Below are 24,478 nucleotides of genomic sequence, written 5' to 3'. Positions count from 1 at the left end.
ATAATTAACCAAGCTTCCCTTGCTACCTTTACTTGCTTTCATGTTGTAGCTGCAAAATGTAGGTCTATTTTTAGGCTAAATATCAGTGATAGCTTTGAGCCTGATCAGAAACCTTATTACGGCAAAGCTGATTCTAAAAGCCGACACAAATGTGAGCTATGTTTTAGTCAGCTTTTTTGCTGCTATGACTAAAAGACCCAACCAGAACAATTGTAGAAAAGGAAAACTTTGAGAGCTCACAGTTTCAGAGGTCTCAGTCCATGGATAGTGGGCTCCATTCCTCGGGGCTCAAGGCGAGGCAGGGCATCATGGTAGAAGAGTGTGGCAGAGGGAAGCAGCTCATTTTGGTGGTCAGAAAGCAGAGCGAGCAACTGAGCTCACCAGATACAATTATATACCCCAAAACCATACCCCCAATGCCCCACCTCCTCTAGTCACACCCCGCCTGCCTTCAGTCACCACTCAGTTAATCCCATCAGGTGATTAATTCACTGATTGGATTAAGGCTCTCGCAGCCCTATCATTTCTTCTCTGAATTTTCATGCATTGTCTCACATGTGCGCTTTTGGGGGACACCTCACATCCAAACCATAACAAGCTCACAGCAATGTCAGATTAAGAATCCAGGAGCTAGAAACAGATTGAAGACCTCTTATCCACTATAGTACCAATAACTGACTCTTCCAAATATGTTGGTTACCTTTTCTAAGCAGAGAAGGGACTGATACTGTGGTTTAGGTGTGGTTTGCCACAGGGAATTTATTTATCACCCAGGTCCTGTGCAAGTATGCACAGCACTAATGGATGATGGGGAGGAAGCTGTAGGGTCTCCACATCCCTCCTCTGCAAATGAAGCCATCCCAAACAGCTTCCAAAAGATTATTGCTAAATCAAGCCCTTAATCTAGAAGCACCACCCACTGATTTCCAAATCATTGAAGATTTATCATATTTTTTACTGTAAATTCAAACTTCTCTTCCTAGAAAGACTTTCCACAAAATGATACCAACTAGCATTCCTTCCTTGACTTATGAGTACCCTTTTAAACTGTCAAGATGTCTTGTGATTATCCTTTGTTTCTCTAGCCTACAGTGCTATTGCTCAAAGTACCCCTGCTTGCTTGGAACACCTGTTATATGTAAGATATTGTACCTTAATAAGTTAATGTGTTGCTCCGATTCTCCTCCACTTATTTGTAAACTCTTGAGTTTATACTGAGTCTCATCCATCATGAAATCCCTCAGTATACAATTGCACTGGTGGGCAAGGGGTGACCCAGGTGTCTTGTAATTTTAGAAGATGTCTTTTTTTTTTTTTTTTTGTATTCAACATATTGGTCATAGGAGGAAGAATTTAAGAATATTGATTGTGTTTGACACTGGAATTTTTCCAGTAATGTGGAATTAGATAGCCCATGCTTTAAGCCTGTACACAGATTGAAAATTAAAGAGAGTAAATGATAAAATCTGTTGCTGGTAGCTTTCAGACTTGTTGGATGGAACAGGAATGCAAGGTGAGGACTACAGATTCTCACTTCTATTGCCAAGACATGCCTGGCCTGGCTTGTGTATCCATGACAACTTCGTTACATGTGGAAGCTGGTGACAGAGTGTGACAAGGAACTTGGCCCATGGATGGCCATAGCAGCACAGCTGAGTGCTTACCAAAGAGTCCCTGCGGCCTTTGTGTCTGATTTGCATGTCCTGCTGCCAAAAGCTAAAGTTCTGCACATTGTTTGCTCTCAAATATTACATCTGCCCAAAGCCTTGATCATTCATGGGCTCCTTCCTAAAGGTGAGATTTTGAACTTTCTCCCCCTAATCTTCCTACTTTCTTACTTTTACCCATATTTCTAAGAGTTAAGCACAAAAGAAAATCTCCCTCCTCTTTTTCTTGGCCTTGATCATTAGGGTAAATTTGTGTGTGTGTGTGTGTGTATATATATATATATATGTGTGTGTGTGTGTGTGTGTGTGTGTGAGACACTCAATTGAGAAGAATTTGCCTATACATGTGTGGGACATCTTTTGTGCAAAAAAAAAAAAAGAAAACATTAGAAAAAGTGAAATTTTAGCTAAATATAAAAACCTAAGAATTAATAGAGCTGTTTATGTTAGAGTTCAAGAAATCTTTAGTAATCATCTTGTCTTAGATCTTTATTTTGTAGATGAAGAAACACATATTTTGAAAAAAATAGTGAGAGTCACAGGATCGAGCTGGCGAGTGCAGGAAGTGAGCCTAGAGCTCAGGCGTTTTGCTTCTAGTTCATGCATTAGACTCTGCTGTTGGCTCTCTTCTGAGTCCACTCACTTCCCACCCACACTCCCAAACACATCCATTATAGTCTGCAGCACTGTTCCAGTAGTTAACATTATTTCAATTTTATTTTAATCCGAGTACTGTGTTTTTGTTGACTGATTGCCTTATTCTTATTCAATCCATCTAATTTCACGTGTGTTACCTTTCTCTCAAGCTTATGAAGCCTGCAAGAGCAATTTTTTTTCTTATCTAAATCTCTGCATTTACTCTCCTACAGTTTTTCCCTCTTGACTTTGAGCATCTTACAATTCAATTCCATGAATTCTTGACTTATTCTGGAAGAGATAGTTCTTTTTTAAAACATGTTTGTTGTATCTCTCTTGCCAAAGATAATAAATATAATAGGATGAGAATGTCCCTCAATATAGTAGACCTGTGAGACACTTTCTCTTTGTAGGAACACTTCCAAACTTTTCAGGGACATTTTTCTAAGATAAAATTAAATATTGAATCCTGGAAATATTTAAATTAAAACGTACTTCAAAAATAGTACTATTATACTTCTAGTGGAATCCAAGTATGTTGGAAAATTTCTGCATACCAAATCACATCCTGACACACAGAGCTACCTAGAGGCAGCTGCATCAGTAGAAGTAAGAGATGGTGCCTTCTTTCCTACCCCACCCCACTGCTTCCACCCTCCCTATCTGCTAGTGAAAGAGGCTGGCATGGCTTGGTATTGGGCAGAATTGGGGACAGCATCAGAAGGGGGACGCCAGAGCAAATTACAGAGGCAAAAAGGTTTTTTGGAGGGTGGAAGGCCAAGCACCAGACCCTGGGGACCATACAGAAACACAAAGTCCAGAAAGAACTATGAGCCTGAGTCTCTGAGCAAGAAAGACATGAAACAGGAGAATAAGGAAGTTAGAGAGGAACAAGGGACAGCAAAATACTCTTTAGCATACCTTTTGGACATGCTAGCTAGCATGTGCAAGGTGAGTGGGCCTAGATTTCTTAAAGGGCCATAGGTCCCGCATGCACTAGAAGATATATATTTTACATGTATAATACATAATATTTGTTCAGTTTTAAGAAAAATTTTAGTGATTTCAAATTAGTATATTACAGGTTGAATATCTATTATCCAAAATGCCTGGGACTGGACATGTTTCAGATTTTAGAGTTTGGGGGTTTGGGGAATTTTTGCATAGACTTTACAGTTGAGCATCCCAAATCTAAAAATCCAAACTGCTCCAATCTGAAAATACAAAGTGCTCCAAAACCCAAATGTTTTTTACCATCATGTTAGCACTCAAACATAATTTCTCAGCATTTTGATTTCAGATTGGGATGCTCAGCCTGTAGTTAAGGCACTGCCCTAGGAAAGCTAGTATCTCCTTGATACACAGAGAAGTCACACAACCAGGCATGTGGGCAGTCAGGGCAGGGCCAACCTGAAGTCCTGACACCTGGAGTACCCCCTTCTTTTCTAAAGCGATGCCAATTCTCTTCAAGGTTCCACACAAAACAGTTGGGGTTTGATCCCTGAATAATGAAATACTGAGATATTTTCCCAGAGCCCAGACTCTACTGGAACCTTCTGGAGGGATTTTGAGGCATTCTTCCTGTCTTGCCAGCTTGCACGTGGTGGCTCCTGAACCTTAGTCTCAGCTCTCGTTTGCTAAAAACTTAATGAAGAGTACAAATTCTCCATTTTGATGTAATTTTTAAAAGAGAGACACCTAGAGATAATGTGTTTAGATTTAAAATAACAAAGCCTTTATATTGGGACCTTGGATAATTAAATACTATTTTGGGATCTTGATCTTCTGACCAAAAAAAAAAACCCACCAGTGTTATATATATTATATCTTCTCTCCCACCTTTATAGGTTAATGACAAGACTCAGTCTAATAAAATGCAAGGTCATTAACCATCTGTCCAATGAGACAAAGTATTACTGTAACTCAAGCTGTCTTAAACCCTTCAGTTAACTAGATATTGACATATTTCACCAATGCTTTCTGACCCTTCATGTCCAGGGATACTCATTTGAAGTCTACACAAGTAGCTCCCAGCACAGAGTTGTGTAACTTGGTGCTGAGTGCTTTGTTTCCTTCTTTAGGGAAAGTGCAGACCACATCATTCCCAGGGGCTGTGACCAAGGGACTGGCCATGTTCCCCACCCCGCTGCATGCTCTTCTGGCCTCAGAGTGTCTCTCACATGGAAGTTCTTTCTGGCTTGTTTATGAGACAATACAAATGACCCCTCCCCAGCAAGGATGTGAACAGAAAACCAAGAAGCGAGTAACTAGATGTTTTAGTCAGCTTTTTTGCTGCTGTGACTAAAGGAAAGAGGCTCAAACCTTTGTTTGGGGGCTGACAGTTTCAGAGGTCCCCATCAGCAGATAACAGGCTCCATTCCTCAGGGCTCAAGGTGGGGCTGAACATCATGGTGGACGAGAGTGGCTGGGGGAAACAGCTTACATGGTGATCAGGAAGCAGAGAGAGAGGGGCGGGGGAGAGAGAGAGAGACTCCACATGCCAGATAAAAATATATACCTCATGAACACTTCCTCCAACCACACCCCACCTGCCTCCAGTTACCACTCAGTGGATCCCATCAGGGATTAATTCACTGATTAGGTTAAGGCTATAACCCACTCACTTCTCCTCCAAACCTTCTTGCATTGTCTCTCACATGAGCTTTTGGGGGACACCACATCTAAACCATATCACTAGAGCAACTTCTCTGCGTTCCTGTTGTAAATAGTCACACTGGAGATGGAATCTTCATGCCAGGCAGCTGTAATGCCAGAAGCCACTAGAGTCCCTCAGAGTAGGTTCAATGAATTCTAAGACCCACCAAACTTTTCTGCTTTACCTCAATTAATTGATTAGATCTAAAAACTTTAACTAATGCTGAAGCAAATAATCATACAAAACCAGAGTTCCAAGTCGGTATGTATGTAGCCTTTATTTTCTCACATCTTTGGGGGGAAAAAATCCCCATTCCTAGGGAAAGGGAGAAAAAACGAGGACAATCATGGCAGCCTCGGCACGGGGGTCATGCCCTGCAGTTGGCCCTGCTAGGAGCGGTCCCTACAGTGGACATGAGGGAAATAAGCCCTTGAGGGAAGAGTGTGCACATTCGGGAAGGTTTTAGAGCATGTTCTTCCATTCTGCCCTACAAAGATGGGAAAATGATTTTAAACTCTTTTAGAAAACTGGAGGAATGAGATGAACCCCTGGAGTTTCTCTCTTAGATTTCTACCTGCTCAGCAGGATTCAGCCTTATCTAACCTTTTCTCAAATCAAGGATATTTGAAGATATGCATAAACCTCAGCCCTCTCGAAGAGGAAAGCAAAGCAAAGGGCACAGGTTGGCACTCCCATTTTCTAAGCTGCATTTAGAAAGAGATCTTTGATTTTGTGTCATGAGTATTTCACATACATGTCAAGACGGGAGTGAAGAGCATCACATGAGTTTCATTAATGGGGATAATTCTTTGGGGATTTAAGGCTTAAATGGGGTGGGACAAAGTGGGGAGACCAGTTAAAGAAACCCAAATGGATCATTTAAGCAGGAAGAGCCTGAAACATAGCTATTAGAAACCAGATTCTGAACCTAAAAGATAACCCATCACAGGACACCAAAGCAGGGAAAGACAGGCCAGAGGGAGAGGTCTTCATGAAGGCTGAGCTACACAGGTACACTTTGGCATGTGTGTGGGCTGGCTCTGAGCACGAGCAAAGGGTGAAGGCTGAGAAAAGGCCTAGAGAACTGGGAGATCAAGCCCAGAGATAGTAGAGTCCAGGGCCCAGATCCTTATGCAGGGAGGTTCAAATCCAAATCCAGTTCCCCACCCACCTGCCTCATAGCTTTGACCTTGGGAATGTTATTTATACTCCCTATGCTTCAGTTTTCTCACCTGAAAAAATAGGGTTATCAGTTGTAGGAACCAGGCAAAAGTTTGTTTTACCAGCCAGTAGGCAGCAAAGAAGTAGGCAGAGGGCAGAAAACAGGTTTGCTAGAATCAGGACACATCCTGAAAGACACAGCCCTGGCTAGGATGACTCGAGCTAGGAGATCAGGAGCATAGAAAGGAGTCCAGGCAGGAAGGGGTTAAGAACATAGGCAGACAGCAAATGGGCACCAAGAGGCCAGTGACTCACTTTGAGAAAAGCCTCTGGCCCCAGCCAGGAAGTCACCAGTTACAAACTTGCTGCAATCAGGGACTGATTACTAACTCCAGCTGGGCTATGACCAAAAATAAAAATAAACTAATAGACCCCATACTTGATTTGGATACAGACACAGAACTAATGTGTCCATTTTTAATTAAAAGGGAGAGTTGACCATGTTCAGGTTCAGATTCCTATCAGGGATAAAGAAATCACTTATGTGTTTGCTACAGGCTAATAGGTAAATGAAACTATTATTCAAAAGAATTAGGCACCAACCCACAAGCTACCTAGAAACTGTCCTCCCCAACAGAGAACACACTAACAACACCAGTGCTGTGCAGAAGTCCATGACTGGGTAGGGGAGTCTTGTTGAAAGCCAGCAAACTGCAAAGATGCCTTTCAGCCATGTAGCAATCTATACTGACCAACTCTTGACCAAGATGTCATTGAGGCCTGGAGTCTTTATTAGAGAAACTGGTACACAAGGTTTCCTTGTAATAATGAATTGGTTACCTGACTTCCAGGTTTTAAGTGCCCATGGTTTGTATTAAGTGTAATTTTAAATGCATTTCTATTAGCATCTGCTTTACAATGGGCAAACATGCTAGTAGATTATTGGCACTCTCTGGGCAGAATCTACATTTAATTTATGTTATGTGTAGGTCAAATGCACACACATGAGGAAATATACAGAAATCTGGGTAAATAATGACAAGACCATTCAGAAGCTCTGGAGTAAAGCTTGACCGCAAAGCACATTTTACTTTTCAAGGTTTCCTCACTAGCATTTGTTCTCTTCAGAACAAAGCCCTGACTCTGACTCCCTGCTACAGAAGAAAGCCTGACTCTCTTTGGATACTTGATGTGGGTCCAATTATTTTGGGTTTTTCTAATAGAACATTCAGCCCAAGCTCAGACAGAACTCTTTGGTGGAGAAAAAGGGCAGAGGCAAAGTTTGTGGTTACCTGCCATGACCAGGGGCCCTGGTCTCATCAAAAACATCTACCTTTAACTCAACCACACAATGAGATGACCTGGGCTGTCTTTTAATATCTCAATTACCACTGTGTGCTCCTTCCTGTGAATCACCAGTGTTTTTAAAAGATATATAGCGCTGAAAGGGAGAATGTTCATCCAGCTTTACATATAAACAACAGCAGAATTAAACTCTGACTTGGAAGGATGCAATAAGAATGAACAAAATTAAGCACTGGAGCTGGCTTTTCTGAATGAGATGCCCCTGGAGGTCTTTTCATGCTGTGTTTTGACATTATGAAACTTCTTGAGTCCCCATCCTTAAGGGAAAGGCAGAATGATTTAAGTCACACTGCTGCTTCCAATGCAAATGAGTACAGCCTTAAATTACATATTAAACTGAAACAACGCTGTTTTCTTTGTTTAACAAGAGCTTGTAAACTCTTCTGCATGAATGCATGCATCCTACCACCACATATCCTGTATAATATTTCTGTGATAATGAAATTTAAGATGAATTCACAAAAGGTAAGAATGAACAAAACTAACTATAGGGCATAGCCAAATTAAATTCTTATGATTCATTAAGCAGCTATTAAAATAACCCACTAAGTCTAAGTTACTGGGGTAGAAAACAGTGTATCTGCACATCACCAGTGAATTGCTTGAGCTCAGCCTTGCCCAGCAGGTATCCATTTCTGCCAAGTCATGCAGAGAGCAAAAGTCTCAGCCTGGAGCTCCTTCATCCCATTAGTTGATGGAATTTTTAAAAGGGATGGTGTAATCTGGAGATCAAGCGGTTTCTGTCCTGGGGCAACCCTCTGGCAAAATGTTCTGGCAGAATAGGTCCCTTTGAGCATGCTTTGTGCGAGTGTGAAGCGCCATCTTCTGGTTAAGCGAAGCCTAACATGAAGGGAAAGAAATGGTCTGTTCTCATCCCTTCTGCCTCCACACACTCTTCTACTTGAGTTAAGCAGCAATAGAGGTTTGATGCTATCGAGTAATTATTATTTAGAAAACAAAAATAATTCATTTTCTTATAATCAATATGTTGATCACAAATTCTTGTGGATTCACTAATATCAATGATAATTCAAGCTAATAAGTTGCAAATTGACAGTGTACAAGTATTCTTTTTGGCCCACAGAGTACTTTCTTCCATCTTATTCTATTGAGGTATGGTTCACACATGCAGTGTAGAGCATGAATCTTCAGGGTGTGGTCTGATGCTCGGTACATTACATTTGTACGTTTTTACATGTATATAACACATGTAATCATTACCCAGATCAAAATATGGAAGTTTCCAGCATCCCAGCAGCCTTAGTCCTCCCTCAGAGATGACCACCATTCTGAACTCTGCCACCATATATTTGTAATGGCATCACTAAAGTACAAACTCCTAGCCCCAAACCCCCAGAAAGAATTAGAATGCTATAATTACCATTGTAATAGTTTTTCCAGAATGTTCCTAAACATTCTGGGCTTAATGTTTGCTTGCAGAGTCCTGGTGTCAATGTTCTTTCTCTCCCCAGTGGAAATTCCTAATATATTATTTTTCTTCCCTACCTTGTCACTGAGAGAGACATCTCTTTGGTGTACTGAGTATATTTTCCCAAGTGTCCCTTCAGGCAGCCAAAGCAATTTTTGAAGAAATTCTGTGGCATCTCAGAGGTGCCACTTGACTGTCATGGCACAGCGGGTGAATTCTGATGCAGCATTTCAGAAATGAATGGGAATGCCTTGTTGCCCACAGCTGCTCTGACACCTTGTTCAAATTAAGCCAAGCAGTAGCATCTGTCTTGTAGTTGTAATGGTGAGAAAGGATCTCAGCTTATAATCCAGCCAAGCCCACTTAATAATGAATAGCACAACACAATCACTGTTGCTATTATACACCACCACTTTCCATTCAAATGAAACTAAGTTCTCTCTGAACATCAAAATATATAGTTATATATCAAGAAGCAGAGCCAGTTTTGAAATGAAGTTGTTATTTCAGAGCTTTCTTGCATGTATTCGTTTATTTGATTGTTGGATAAGCAGACACACATTCAATCAACAACCATGGTAGCAAACACGTTATTTTCTGGGTGTTTTGCAAGATGTCAGAAACAAAAGTGAAAGATGTGCGGGTCCTCCCACATTGCCATGAGTGGAGCCTTGTTTAGCCTGCAGGCTGGCATTTAAGGGAATCACTACCTCTCTTAGAATAAACAAGGCAGCAATATAAGCATTTTTCTAATGTAGCCCTTTTCACAAATGACTTGTATTTTTTCTAATTATTTGTCATGACTTTGGAAAATAGAAAAATGTAAAGAGGAATACATAAAAGAAAACTCTTATTGTAATAGCTTCAATTAATTTCTTTTGTGAACTTATCATTACATCCCCCTCCCCCTCTCTCTTTTCATGTGTACTTCTTGGAGTTATGTTTTATACCATATTTTCCTCTAACATTAGAAATTCTCAAAACACTAAAACTTTGAGTGACGTCACAATTTCTGGAATAAGAATGAAAACTGATTTATTAACCATTCTCTATTATGGGATATTTTTATCATTTGCTGTTTTTACAATGCTTATAGATGTTTTGTTTGAAATTGAGTCTTTCATTTCCTGCCATACTCAATGACCATCTAGAATCATGTTAATTAACAATGGCAAAACTGGCTGTCCCTGGTTTGTTCTTGATTTCAAAGGAATTAAACTGGTATGAGAGAGTTAAAAACCGTAGTCTTTTGAGTTCTAATTTTTAAACATCAAGAGTAGAGAATTTAACATTACCAAGTATCTTTTAGGCTGTTGAAATAATTAGATTGTACTGATTGAATGGATATGAAAATTATATTAGTTTAATGTAAGTCCTCCTTCCTCAGAGTGAATACTATTCTATCTTGCATTACTATACTTTTAGCAAATTGTCAAATTAAATTCTATACTATTGTGTTTAGTACTGAAGGACATGTATCTGTTATGCATTGTTCTTTAGAGATGACTGGTTTAGCAAGATTAAAAATAAACTTTCAATCATTTTAGTCTATAAGTGGGGTTGCTGAAATGGAGGGCAGGCAAACAATTTGTGTCCCTTTTTCATCCTCCCTTTTCTTCTGACCTCTCATCCCAGTTGTCACAGGGATCTTCCTTTTGTGACTCCATGAAGTACTTTCCTTAACCTCTCTCTAAGATCTCATCAAATCGTTTCTTAGTTTTGAATTCTCCGTATTGCCTTCTGTTCTCATATGAGTGGTCCATGTCTTAAATTTGAGAGTTTCCCATCCAGCCCCCTTAGCCAGCAGTGTCCTCCACCTCACCCATCCTAGAGAATCAGATTGGTCCCAACAATGTGCTGAAGTGACAGGGATGAATGGCGCTTAGATAAGTTTTCTTGTGAACATCTTGTGATCTCTGAACCAGCCCTGTGCCCACTGAGGAGCAGAGCAGAGGAAAAAGCAATTCCAAAATTATGTGAGTACCATGCTGCTCTGGGCAGCAGTATGGGTCCAGAAGACATAAGTCACTTTCCAGGGACATGGCAAGAGGACACAGACAGAGACCAGAGCAGGCCCCAGGACTGGCCCCATGTGTCTGCTCCACGTGGCTGCTCCATCTAGTTTTGCTGTAATGATAGAGAACCAGCTACTCCAAATAATGTCCCCTGACTCATATACTACTCCTATATACTTTTAAAACTAAATACATTCCTTATGCTCTAATAATTTTTGTTTAAAAAAATCCTCTGAATATTTATTTCAGGACCTCACTTCAAAATAATGTCTTTCAAGTTCAATTCTTTCCCAGGAAAATTCCCAGTCTTGCAAGATGAAGGGTCTTCTAGTTGCCCCCACACACTACCTATAAGCCTGATCCCCCACATACTCTAATTCCTACAGTGTGTGGCAAGTGGTTTGCATTTAACTCGTGTTTCTGAGATTGATCTTTTTTTCATGTACAGTAATATTCTTGAATGGTATTATTCATACTTACTGAAGGGCCAGAAGCAACCTTAAAGGATCATGCAGACCTTTTCACAAGTAGTCAGGTATGGAATTGCATTCAAAAAGAATGAAAATGAATGGAAGAAATGGTGACAAAAATGAAGGGGAAATCAAATGACCCAGCAATTCTGGTCATTTACTCAAGATATGTGTACTAAAAGAGTATACCCATGCTCTTAGCAGCATTATTTGCAATAGTCAAAAGGTGGACGTAACCCAAGTGTCTGCTGACAGACAAATGGATAAGCAAAATGTGGCATATGTATATATAACTCAGCCTTGAAAACAAAGGAAATTCTGACACTGGCTGCAACTTGGATGACCCTAGAGGGTGTTCTGCTAACTCAATAAACCAGTCACAAAAAGACAGTGATTATATGATTCCATTCACATGCAGGGTGGTGCCTAGAGAAGTCAGGTTCACAGAGGTGGGAAGTAGAACAGAGGTTCTGCTGGGGGCAGAGAGGACTGGGGATGGGAGGTGATCACTTTTGCAAGAATCTCAATTTTGCAAGATAAAGAGTTCTGAAGATGGATGGTGATGACGATGACACCACAAGGGGAATTGACTTAATGCCACTGAATTGTACATTTAAGAAGAGTTAATATGGGAACTTTGTATTATAGGTATTGTGCCAAAATTTTTTTTAAGTGAACAGGGGAAAAAGTACACTATTAGAGCAAGAATCACAATTCAAATCAAACCACCAGGCCAATGCTCCAAGCAACAAATCTTCCAAGCACCTTCTCTTCAGACCACCCTTCCTGGAAAGAAGTGGTTTGGGGAGTTGTTGGCCTTGTGCTTCCAAGAGGTCACTAGGATCCCTTGGAGAGCAAAGTGAAATGCTAAGTTCAGTAATACTTTCTTCTTCTTCTTCTTAGGGTGTTAAACACCACATTATTTGAGAGCTGGGAGATCGTTGGACCTTACCCTTCCTGGTGGGTTTTTAACCTACTGCTGTTGCTAATACAAGGGTTGAACTGCTTCTGGTCTTACCTGATTGTAAAAATAGCTTGCAAAGCTGTTTCAAAAGGCAAGGTAAGCTAAAACTCACTTTTGATATGTCCCAGAAAATTTTGTGGATTGGTTTGTTTTGTTTCTCTGAAACAACTATTGATTTCAGATTTCATTGAAATTGATGTTGTTTCTTCCAGATTGAGCAAAGCCACATGGAAATACAAACTAAATTATTTTCTTCCTTTTGGTTCACTTTTGAAGTCCTTATATTGCACTAATGATGGTGTCCAGTGATCTGCATGTGAAGGTTTAGTTTAAATGATGGTGTATCATTTGTTGTATTCTTTCTCTCCTCTCTCTGTCTCCCCTGGTCCTTCTCTGACTATGTCTTTACTGAACAGAAATTTAACAAGTTCTTTCCTTTTTTTGAGAAGAGTTATTTGGTGCAGTATGCCAATTAAAAAATATATGTGTCTCAAATTGAAAAAATAAATACTTTCATGACTTGTCCAGCAACATTTAGTTAAATCTCTCTATTGGAAGTGAACTCATGGGGCTGACTTGCTTAAAGCTTCCTTAAAGTTTCCTGAGCCTCAGTCCCTTTGTGTAGAACAGTGACTTTTCCAGATTGTTCTCTATGACATTTTCTTACTTCGTTGTTTGTTCTCTTCCTCCTGCCACCCTGGAAGGCTGGGAAGTGGAACCCTTTACATGTAAGTGTCTCATACTTTCTCTTTCCCTTACCTGGGTGCCACGTGCCTGTTGAAGGGACCCTTAAATGCTTTTGCTTCATGCATATTGTGTGTCTCATCTGTCAGCACTGACTAGAGGCTTCATGTAAGGCGTGGTTTCCACTTAGCTACAAAGAACATTAGGAACAGCTCTGCCCATGTGTATGAGCCTGCAGTCTCTTAAATTTTGCATGATCCAACAGAGGAATTTCTTTCATTGGTGTTTACCATGTTGACCAAAACACAGACCAAAGTGAAGTGGGAGAAATAAAACTAGTTGAGAAGTTGGGGAGGATCAATGTTTTGCAGAACAGAGGCCTGGGGATCAGCTGTCTGCTGAATCTACACAGCCACAGGAGAGCCCTTGACCTCCTTGTCCTCTTGAATCCTCACAGAGCTGATCCCCGCCCCCTACCAGGGGAGACGGGGCATCTAGTCATGTACAGTGAAGCCAGTTCTCAGCATCAGCTCCCACATATATCCAAAATATTTTGATCAATTAATGGCTTGGAAGCTTAAGTTTATTTTTCCCTGTGACCTCTTATGCTTTAAGACGAACATGTATATTTATTAAAAATTGATTTGGGGGAGTGGGTATAGGGGATTTAACCCTTGGACATTTAATCACTGAGCCACATCCCCAGCCTTTTTTATTTTTTATTTAGAGACAGGGTCTCGTTGAGTTTCTTAGGATCTCGCTAAGTTACTGAGGCTGGCTTCGAACTGCAGTCCTTCTGCCTCGGCCTCCCAAGCTGCTGGGATTACAGGCATGCACCACCATGCCCAGCCTAAAAATATTTTTATGCTCATTTGGATACAGATTAAAGCAACATGCACAATACCATAAGCATGATAATAACTAAAGATACAGAGGGTAGGATGGATTAAATAACTTGTATCTTTTTCGCACTGTTGTTTCCACCTGATGTATCCTCTTCCCTCTATCTTCTATTCCTTATTGTATCTAAATTGCCCTTCCTTTGAAGGTAACATAAGTATAGATTTTTTCAACTGCAATCAAAAATAATCTCACTAGCCATGCAAATGTAAATTCATCACTCTCCGCAATTTTCCATTAGAAGCTTAATTTATGACTAATGGACTTAGAAACCTAGTGGAGCTCTACAATAATGCTGTCTTTGTGATCCATGTTTTTAAAGCTAATATCATCTCCATCACATTGATGTCTCAGTTCTTTCAGAATGGTCTGTGTGAGTTCAGTCTCGTCTCCAGGGAAACTGGAGTGAGGTTCATTTACTCCATCACTGGTTGGAATGGAACTGTAGTTTCCAGCATTTACTTTCTCCTGTCCCCTCCTCTCCTGGGAGAGATGACATTCTCTCACAGTAATGGTAGCCCCTCGAGTGGTAGATTCCAGGACTCTCAGGTTGCTGTGGTGGTGGCACAGTAGAAGATACGATGGGAAAAAGCCCCCAGTTTATTCTGAAATACCTACCAGAGACACTGCAACCTCCACGACCCAAGAAAATCCCAGAAGACCAGATTGGAAGAATTTTATAAAGTTAGGCCAACAGGCCCTTTGGCCACCCCCCAACCCCCTTAAAAATTAAGTAAACTATGCTCAGTTATTCAAAGATCTTAAGATCTGGGGGGAAATGGTGACCATAATTTAGATTTATGGAATAGGAGTATCAAGCTATTTTAATTTTTAAAACAATACAATATTTCCTTAATTTCCTCTAAAATAACTTCCTTGCTAGATAATAGGATCTTTTCATCCTTTATGGTAACATATAGATTGACATTCTGGTAGACCGAAGAAATTGACACTATTGATTGAAGAAATTGGTCAATTTGGGAGGATCTGGACAGTGGATTTTCCCCTGGAAATAGCATAAGCTAGACTCACCTAAAAGATTCTTAATATTGCTTCTGATGCCATTAGTTGATATGTGATGTATAAAACAAAATTGCTAATTAATATTAGCAGACAGAAAAGCAGATTAAACCATCAAAGAGTGTGTTACAAAACCACATGGGAATGATTTTTTTTTAATGATCTAAACTAGTGAATATCTCTATTAGTTGTGGTTAATTGAGAGCTGACTTTAAATAATTCTCAAGGAAAAGCAGTTATTAGAAAGGAAATTGATGGTTTGTATCCAGTTTCTGTGATGCCATTCCATTAGCAGAGTATGCCACTTTTGAGTAAGAGTAGAATTCATGTTTTCAATATCCAAAGATACTTTAAAGAGGTCAACAAGTCCAACCCTGTGATTCCTAAATGCACCTACTTTCCTTTATAACTGACTTTGTCACCCAAATTGTATCTCTCCAGTGAAGGAGAATTTGTTACTATGGCAATGTTCTTATCCTCTTTGATTTTTTAACATTTGGATCAGTTTATCTTCATGTAAGATTGCATGTGCTTCTGAGCATGTCATACTTTGAGGTTTCTTAGAGGCTGGTTACACTTTCCATCTTGTGTTCTACAGGTGTCCAAGGATGATCGAAGTGATATTGAGTCTAGCTCAGATGAGGAGGACTTGGAACCTCCGGGGAAGAACCCTCACACCACAACAACTACCAATGGGACCGGTGGTACCAATGGGTATCTCCTGACCGGTCCTTGCTCCATGGATGATTAATTACTCAAAACTATACATCCCGAACAAAGTGAACTGTTTGTTCCTGGAAGTATTTAATAAGTTGCAAATGCAGTTCCTTTCATGATATCTCAGCAACAGAAACAAAAATTAGGATTATCAAAGCATTTTTGAATAGTGCACTGCCATATGTCCTGTTTGTGAATGAAGAAGAAATATCATTCTCTATATGTAGGCATGCTGTATGTATTTGACACAAGGGAACAGTATTTGCATTTGTACTGTCTTAGAATATTATTTATTTTTTTGTATTTGTTTGTAAATCTGTGGACAAAAAAAGGGTTTCCTCACTCCTTTTACTCTCCGGGTTCATGACAGTGAAGGAGATGCTCCATCTGCTTCTACCCCTCTCTCTTGCTGTAGTCCAGTGTGCTGTGAGCCTCAGCTTAGTTTGTCACTTAGCACAAGCAAAACCCAGCGCAGAACTCTTGAACAGCTACAAATAGGTTTGCTTTCTTTGTGTAACTGTGCCCATTTTGAAGTTTGCCTATACAGTTGGTGACCATTCTCCAGTGTAAAGTATAAAGGATGAACTAGGTTTTTAAAATGTCACTCATCATGGTCACTGAGCAGTTCAAGTTAAACAGGGTGTTCTTGGGGAACTGTTTTGAATTTGCATCAAATCACTTTGGAATATATTTTATTTCTTGTGCACGCAGCCAAGATTTCTTCATTGAATGTTGTGGCCAGTTGAGCTTTAGCCTTGTAGTTTACAGTTTTTTTTTTATTCTCTGTGATGAGGTGAGGGCTCTGACACTGAAGGAAGATGTCTCCTTAAGCTCATGGCTACAAATAAAGAAATTACGGTTAATGTTGGGAATTTGCTCCACATTCTAGGAGTAACAAAAGAGAGCACTGATTTCAACCAGATTTTGCCACTACCCTTGTGATTGGCACAGTCTTCTGTTATATCATGAGAAAAGAAGCCAAGTGTATTTGGGGACAGAAAAAGGAGTCTTTCAAGAGTTGGCAAGGGCCACTTCCAGGGCAAAGCACTTTCTTAACAAACAGCTCTCAAGGAAAAGCCTATCTGGTATCAGACTTGATGTTTTTATTTTGCCAGGCAAAATAAAGCCAATGGAAGATAACTGGCCCATTGCTTTTCTCACCCACAATGACATTCTTGTTTCTAGAAACTGGGCAGTGTTGCACTCCAAGTCCTTTTTATTAGCTTCTTTGAAGACTTGTTTATTTCCAAGAATTTTGTTCAAATGGAGGTATTTCCAGAAAGACAACAGAAAGTCTTTTGGACAATGGCAATATCAGTGATGAGGAAAATTACTGAATTATAAATCTCCATAAACGTCTATAGCAGTGTTATTTGTGTATGGATTAAAAAAAAATCATACACGTCAGCCAAAGATTTTATCTCTTTTCTTCTAAATTTTAATAAGAGGGAATAAAATAGGATTATAAATACTTATTTTACAAATGAAAAGACTGTCACCTAAAACAGGAATCCAAAGCAAAAATGCAGTAATATAAATGTGAGAATTGGCACTGTGAAGACAACAGCAAAATCTAGAGAGAGTGCATGTCCCATTGCTTAAGATCATTCACATTTAACTCGATTTTTTTAAAAACTTAAATCTTTGTGCCCACATTTTGCAACTAGTGAATCAATAGTTAAAGAATACTCCCAAAACCTCTCACTATAACATTAGATCTTTCCCTTACGATATAGTGTTTGTGGTATGGTCCATAGTAATAATCAAAGAGGCTTAGAGCTATGTCGGTTGTTCATATAGGAACAGTGAACTCATTCTGCTTGTGGAGCCTTATTGTTTTATTTCATGAGACAGACAAATGTCTAGAAGTGTAATTTGTGGATGGTGGAGATTGTGAGGCCAGTCACAGAACACCAGAAGTATTTAGTCATCAGAATAACGCTCAAAAACAGGCTTATTTTTTGTGGGGGTAAGGGAGTACCTGAGATTGAACTCAGGGGCTCTTGACCACTGAGCCACATCCCCAGCCCTATTTTCTGTATTTTATTTAAAGACAGGGTCTCACTGAGCTACTTAGCACCTCACTTTTGCTGAGACTGACTTTGAACTCATGATCCTCCTGTCTCAGCCTCCCCAGCCACTGGGAACATACAGCACTGCACCCAGCTCAAAAGCAGGTTTATGGGGGGGAAAAAAAAGCAGGTTTATAAAAAGTGCATGATAGCTGAATTTTGAGAAGGTGGAAGTTTCTCATCAACCAAGGTATAAACATAGTCACCTGACTTTAGTGTCTGGGAAAGTCCTCTGCAAGGGGGAAATGAACTAGAGAAACACCACATGTCCCAGTTTAACAATATGACAAGATTCAGCCCAGAGGAATGATTTAAAGATCATCTTATAATTTAAAGATTTAGAAGAGGTGCCTAAGATGAAGTAAATTGATTCCTGTCCTTAGCAAAGGCAGATCTAAACAATCTTTTGTTTTTCTCAGAAGTAACTTATAAGGATGACTGGGGACACTCAGTTTTACTGGATGACAACAACTAAACACAGTCTTCTACATGCCTATAGATTTTTTCATTTCATACCTTAGGGCAAAGTGTTGTTTTGGCTAATTAAAATGGAATGGGTAGGCTTTTTATGGTGTAGAATTATGTATCTCTGTCCACTGCTCTCCTATGTTGGCCTGATAAGGCTTGAGAGAACACTGCGTGAGGTATCTTATCCAACTGTGCCAGGCCATGGCTTTTGGAGGCGTATTTTGTAAATTCAGCTGTAGGTTAGTGAGAGTGTTGTTTCTTGTTCATTAGCCTGTGGTGATGTCTCCTTCCCCCTGGTCACATTCAAACCTTCCCCGGGTACCAAGGAGTATGTAGAAAGAACTCTAGAAAGAATAATATTTTTAATCTCCAGTGTAATAGCTTTTCTAGATCTCTTAGTAGGGTGAGAAGTAGAAAATCAAGTAGAATTTGGCCTTGGGTTAATAAATGATATAAAAGTCTGTGATCTATTGTATGTATATGTATGTTTCTCCAAAAACTGATAAAATATTTGTCCAAAATATCATCAATTCATCTTTGTCCATATTTTTGTCATAGAAATCATCCACCATGTACAAGAGAAGCTTCTCTTCTCCTTTGGTCTTGCTCCCTACACAGCTGAGAGTAGTAGAACCCATTCATTCTCTTTGCCACAGGGCTATATATGGTAAAATACAAGTCATAGAGTGCCTGTGGTCACACAGAAGCCAAACATAGTTTATGTTTCCAAATTCAGTCCTATGGATGTTGAAAGAGTAGAGGAGCAACTATCAGTATTGGGGGTTATTTGAGTGTTCGTTGTAAAAAAATGCAAATGATTGTCACTTGCCCAGGTTTTATTAAAGTCCTACTCCTGGTGGGCTATCTATCATACAGATGGTATCCTGAGCTGCCATCAGATAATGCCACAGTATCTGATAAAAATGAAGGAGGCAGAAAAGGTAGTCAAGAGCAAGATCAGATCAAATCATCTTTAGTGAAAATGGCAGGTGAATCTCAAAATGTCCAGTTCTGTTGCCAAATTTTCCACTGACTACAGTCATGCCCATATGGTAACATTTTGGTCAACGTTGAGCCACATATATGACTGTAAGCCTATAAGATTATAATATAGCCTCAGTGTGTAGGCTGTACTATCTAGGTTTGTGTAACTATACTCTCTGATATATACATAATATTGAAATTGCTTACTGACTCGTTTCTTAGAATGTGTCTCTGTGGTTAAGCAACATATGAATATGTTTGATAGAGTTTGAAATTGAGCAAACTGAATTCCTTCCTCTTAGGTAGAAAGGATCTGAATCTTCCACTTTGTATTTAAATATCATGTTCCTTGGGCTTAGTAAAAAGTAGGACTTCATTTCAGCTTCTTGAGTCTTTGCTAAAGAACTCTTCAGAGAGAAATTTATGCCTGCTTATGATGACCCCAATCTATTCATGATTTTGTATTCGTAGTTAATTTTGTCTCTATCTTAGAAGCATTAATGCCAAAGTTGACTGAATATTTGAGTATTTCTTAATTTGACTTAAAAAAAAAAAGTATACAGAATAATTCCAAAGGTGTTAAAAAGGTTCCGTTTATCAGTCTGTGTGATGGTGTTTTCATTATATCCAGAGAGATTTCAAGAAATCATTTGGAAATAAAAGCTTAAATGTTTTCATTTCATTTTGATATTTGAGTTTCTTAAGGTTCTAATAAGCTTGCTAATTGCCTTGTCTTTGGCTGATTTCTACTTTGTAAATACTTAATAATAGCCCAGAAATGTTTCTGACATCCCAATAAGGAAAATAAAAAAATTTAAATCAGATCTAAGTCAACCTGATGAGAAAGGGATCATGTGGCACTCTCAGGTTTAGGTAACTTGTTTATAAAAGGAAGATTCAGGGACCTTCAGCTGTTGCCCTGGCCAGCTAGCACACTGGCCACAGGAGGAATGATCATAAGCAGTTCATTAATTGCAGTTCTTGAAGAAAAGGCAACAAGATGTTTTTCTTAAATAACGATGTCCCCAGAATCAGTTGAGGTTTCTCTTGGAATGAAACTGTGTCATTCTCAGGTTGCTATGCAATAATTAGCACTAGTTCACCTGCCACCTTTTAGTTCTTCCTAGTGGTAGGCCAGAGAAGGTCCCTGGGATTTCCTTTGTGTGCACAGCACCTCCCACCCCTAGGGGGTGCTCAGTGGGTGCTGAGAAGCCCTATCCACTCTGCCATTTCAACTCCTCTAATAAATACTCAGAGGTAGCATACCTGATACTGCTTTTCATGGAGAAAACTGTATTGGAGAACATAAAACATCACAAATATTGTTCAGGAGCTCTGCAGACACCCAAAAGAGAACCTTGGTCTTTTCCAAGTTATTTCCAACTTAATTTCAATCCAAAGCCTTTGAAAGAGATGCATCACTAAATGGGCACACAGGGGAGACCCCATCAGGTCAAAGAAATTTTAAAAGTCTCTTCATCCAGATGTCTCCCCAAAACTCGAGCTCTCTCAGGATTGCTCAGGAAGTTAGCCTAAATCTGTATTGTTTATCTCATTCACTCACATTCCTTTCAACCTTCTGGAACCCTCCCTCCATGAAAGAAAGCCAGGAGGTTGTCATTTTTCTGTTTTTGAATTTTGAATAGCCTTTGCATCAGATGTATTCCCACACCTCTTCCTCTGCCTGATCCCATTTTTCTAGGGAAAAAAAAAAGTATTGTGCACATGTGTGCATGCACCTGTAACACAGGTCCATGAGAGCTAGGCTTCCTAAGTCAGTTGTGTAGCCTGAAAACCAGGGAACAACAGCTGATAGTGTGGTTTCTTTGGCTGGTGAAAATTAGATTTCATTCCTTTTTGTGTGTGGTGTGCATATGTCCTTTTTATCTGCAGTAATTGTTTTAAACTGTCATTGTAAACCTGCCCTTAAAAAGTTAAGGATTTTCAAGATGAGCTGGAAAAAAAAAAAAAAAAAAAGCTCTATATTAGGAGCAATTATGTGATGATTCTGAAACTTCATCTTAGAGCTTCATTAATTTAAACATAGAAAACATTCTCAAGTTTGACACAAAGTTTCCTAAAGTCCCTCAGATCCTTGCTTGAGATTGTTATCAGCTCTGTCCACATAATCGTCATTTACCTCCATAACCATTCGTGTCATGGAAGGGGGTGGTGGTTAGTTTTTGGATTTGATTTTTTTTCGATTTTCAGTGAGAAATAGAATAAGTAACAAAAATCTTTCTTGTTTTCTTAAGACAATTCAGTGCTTGAGCATCTCTGTCAGAAATGAAATGATGTACTGTTAGCCTATTAGAATTATTTCATGTATTGTTATTGTGTTTTGCTGATTTTTATATGAAAATATAATTATTCATTCTTAATATCTGGAAACAATCATTATTATGAGGATCATTTTACGTTGGAAACACTTTCATAATAAAGATAAGTCTCAAGAGTTCAGCCTCAGTGTCCTTTACTGAAAGCGCTAACCAGCTCATGTTAGAAATCCATCACACCTTCCTGGCTGGGGTTATATCAGGGCTCACATCTTCGCAGTCATTTCATACAAACCTCCTCAATCCCAAGATCTCTACCATCATTGAGGAAGTAGTGTTATATTACGTTGTGATATACTATATTACCTCTAAATTAGGATATAAGGGTAGAGGGTGTGGCTCAGTGGCAGAGTGCTTGCCTAGCATGTGCAAGGCTCAGGGTTCAATCCACAGCAACACAAGAAAATAATTAGGATATAAAAACTTGAATGGTAAATTTTATGAAGCACTTCTTTCTGAAAAAAAAAAAAATTTACTAAGGTAGCCATTTAAATGTCTGAGATTGTGCTGATTTTTCCTAACTATAATACAGGCGCTGAAGACCAACAGCCCAAAGAATATGAAACTGCCCCTCTGCATATTGTCTCAGAAGAGCTTGTTGATGTCTCCTTCTCTTTGCCTGGGCCCCACATTGTTAGACTCTTACCCTCTTTCTCTGTCTTTGCTGTGAAACTCTGTCTTGCCTAAACTTCTCTTCTGAACTCACATCATCTATTATCTCAAAAACCTTAAACATAGCACAAAAAATGCAGCCACATACTCTCCAACACTACCACCAATATTATAAAAAATGAAGCACAAACCCCATTTTCAATAATCTTATATTGCAACCACTCTCAACAATAATCTGCCTGCAAGCATAAGTTATTATAATAAATGTAACCACTAAAATTTCTCTGAGGCACAAAAAGATATACCACATGAAAATATATCCATTGAGAAACCATGTGCTCTTCAGACTCTGTTACAGGATGATCTAACACTGGGAGCATCTCTCCCACATGGCCACAGTGCAACTCAGCTTCTCTTTGACCCTTTCCTTATTGCCAGGGCTGCCACATCCAACCCAGGCATATGTTATTTCTTCCCCCTAATTCTGTTTCCACCAACCCTACAGTTGCTTCAGCAGGAAGAATGGCAACAACATCATCATAAAAAAGGGCAAGACAATGAAGCAGGGCAAGACAATATCAGAGATTGGCATGCACCAGGAGGTACTTGGACATTGCTGGTCCCTCAGAACCAACTGTCTTGGAGGCAGAGCCTGGGACCCATACCTTTGTTATTCCCAAAGTGCTGTAGCATGAGGGAACTAAACATTCCTAAGCACTGATATTTTTTAGATTATGTAAAGTTTATAGTGGTGGAAACCAGAAGGACTTCAATAAAAGGACTACTGTTAGGGGCCTGGGCTGAACTACAGGACAAATCAGGAAGCTCCTGAGGCTGACACCAGATGCCACTGAGAAGAAGTCCCATGGAGGCGAAGTCACCCTGCAAGGGCTATAAACCTAAATGGGGTGTAGACACCCTGTTATCTCTAACACATTGCTTTGTGGTGCCACCTGATGACTGAACTCAGCCAGAAAACTGCCCAGGAATAGATGTCCACTGAAAGGTTCAGTATTCCACTGTGCAGAGCAGGGCAAAGAACAGATCTGGAGGCATTGAACCAAAGAAGCAGCAGAAATTCAATATTGCTGGGGCCTCACTTCGTGCCTTGGCATGTCCTTGACACAATAAACGTCTGTTACAGAAACACATGTTCCCAGTGAAGATAGAACTGGTAAATTGTGCACCGCAGCAATTAACATTTCCTGTTAGGAAAGAAGAGGAGCCTGAGATGGTGAGAAAGTGCTTTGTCTCCAACTTCATCTGAAATCAGGGTTTCCCTGGTGGGTCCAACTTCTCTTACTGGTGCTCTGGACACGGAAGCTGTAGGTCACTGGAGCAGGACATGTGGCACTAATCTCCCAGGCCCAAGCATTAGGACAGGAGGATGCAAGATGGAGGTTAGTGTCACTAAAGAGGACTGAAGAAAGGGCATGGAGAATTAGTGAAACTGAGTTGTGAAATGAAAATGGAGCAAGAAGTTCTAAGCTCCAGCACTTATGACCAAGTTTTGAACTGATGCTTTAGGTAAGAAGTTATATTTTTAACTTAACAAATAATGAAAAATATTTAATGCATAGCTAAACATAACCTGATTAGCAAAGGCGCAGGTCCCTGGCTGCATCATTTAACCACTCAAAAATACTTACAGAGACCTGCTGGGTGTCAGGAATTATTATTGGCACTAAAGATAGAATGGTGAATAATAGATACAGTTCCTGCTTTCATGGAACTCATAATCTAGTAAGGAAAAAGTGAACAAAACAACAAGAAGTTGCACATCATATGTCATTGGAGAAAGGCAACTTGAAACAATAGAAAACCACTACATACATGTAAAAGTGGCCACATCCAGAACACTGTCACCCCCAAATGCTGGCAATGCAGTAGAACCCCAGGAACTGTTAATTCATTGCTGGTGGGAATGCAAAATGGTGCAGCCATCTTGCAATATTAAACCATAAAACTAAACACTCTCTTGCCAAACTAACCAGCAATCACACTCTTTGGCATTTACACAAAGAGGATGAACACATGTTCACACAAAACCCTGTAAATGGATGCTATAAAAGCAACATATTCATAATTACACAAACCTGGAAGCCACGAAAATGTTTTTCCAAAGGAGAATGGATTAATAAATTGTGGTAATCCAGACACTGAATATTATTCAATGCTTAAAGGAAATGAGCTATTCATCAAGTCATGAGAAAATATGTAGGAAATGTAAATGTATACTACTACATAAAAGAAGCCAGTCTGAAAGGTTACATGTTGTATGAGTCCAACTATATGACATTCTGGAGAAAGCAAAACTGTGGA

General features: G+C 39.6%; 1 protein-coding gene across 2 annotated transcripts in view; it reads left to right on the top strand.

The window, feature by feature from the left end:
• Positions 1–21,661, top strand: part of Cers6 (ceramide synthase 6) — a 290,656-nt gene extending 268,995 nt beyond the window's left edge. The window contains exons 9-11 of one of the 2 annotated variants that reach the window (XM_027946113.2): positions 12,303–12,459; positions 13,068–13,091; positions 15,566–21,661. In XM_027946113.2, coding sequence (XP_027801914.1) covers positions 12,303–12,459; positions 13,068–13,091; positions 15,566–15,718 — 334 coding nt within the window. In that variant the 3' untranslated portion in view covers positions 15,719–21,661. The remainder of the gene's footprint in view (positions 1–12,302; positions 12,460–13,067; positions 13,092–15,565) is intronic. The other variant, XM_027946114.2, reaches the window with a different exon arrangement.
• Positions 21,662–24,478: the final 2,817 nt, after the last annotated feature.

The sequence above is a fragment of the Marmota flaviventris genome, chromosome 11 (assembly GCF_047511675.1).
Source record: "Marmota flaviventris isolate mMarFla1 chromosome 11, mMarFla1.hap1, whole genome shotgun sequence".
Lineage (NCBI taxonomy): Eukaryota > Metazoa > Chordata > Mammalia > Rodentia > Sciuridae > Marmota > Marmota flaviventris.
This window is presented reverse-complemented; position numbering and strand designations above follow the sequence as displayed.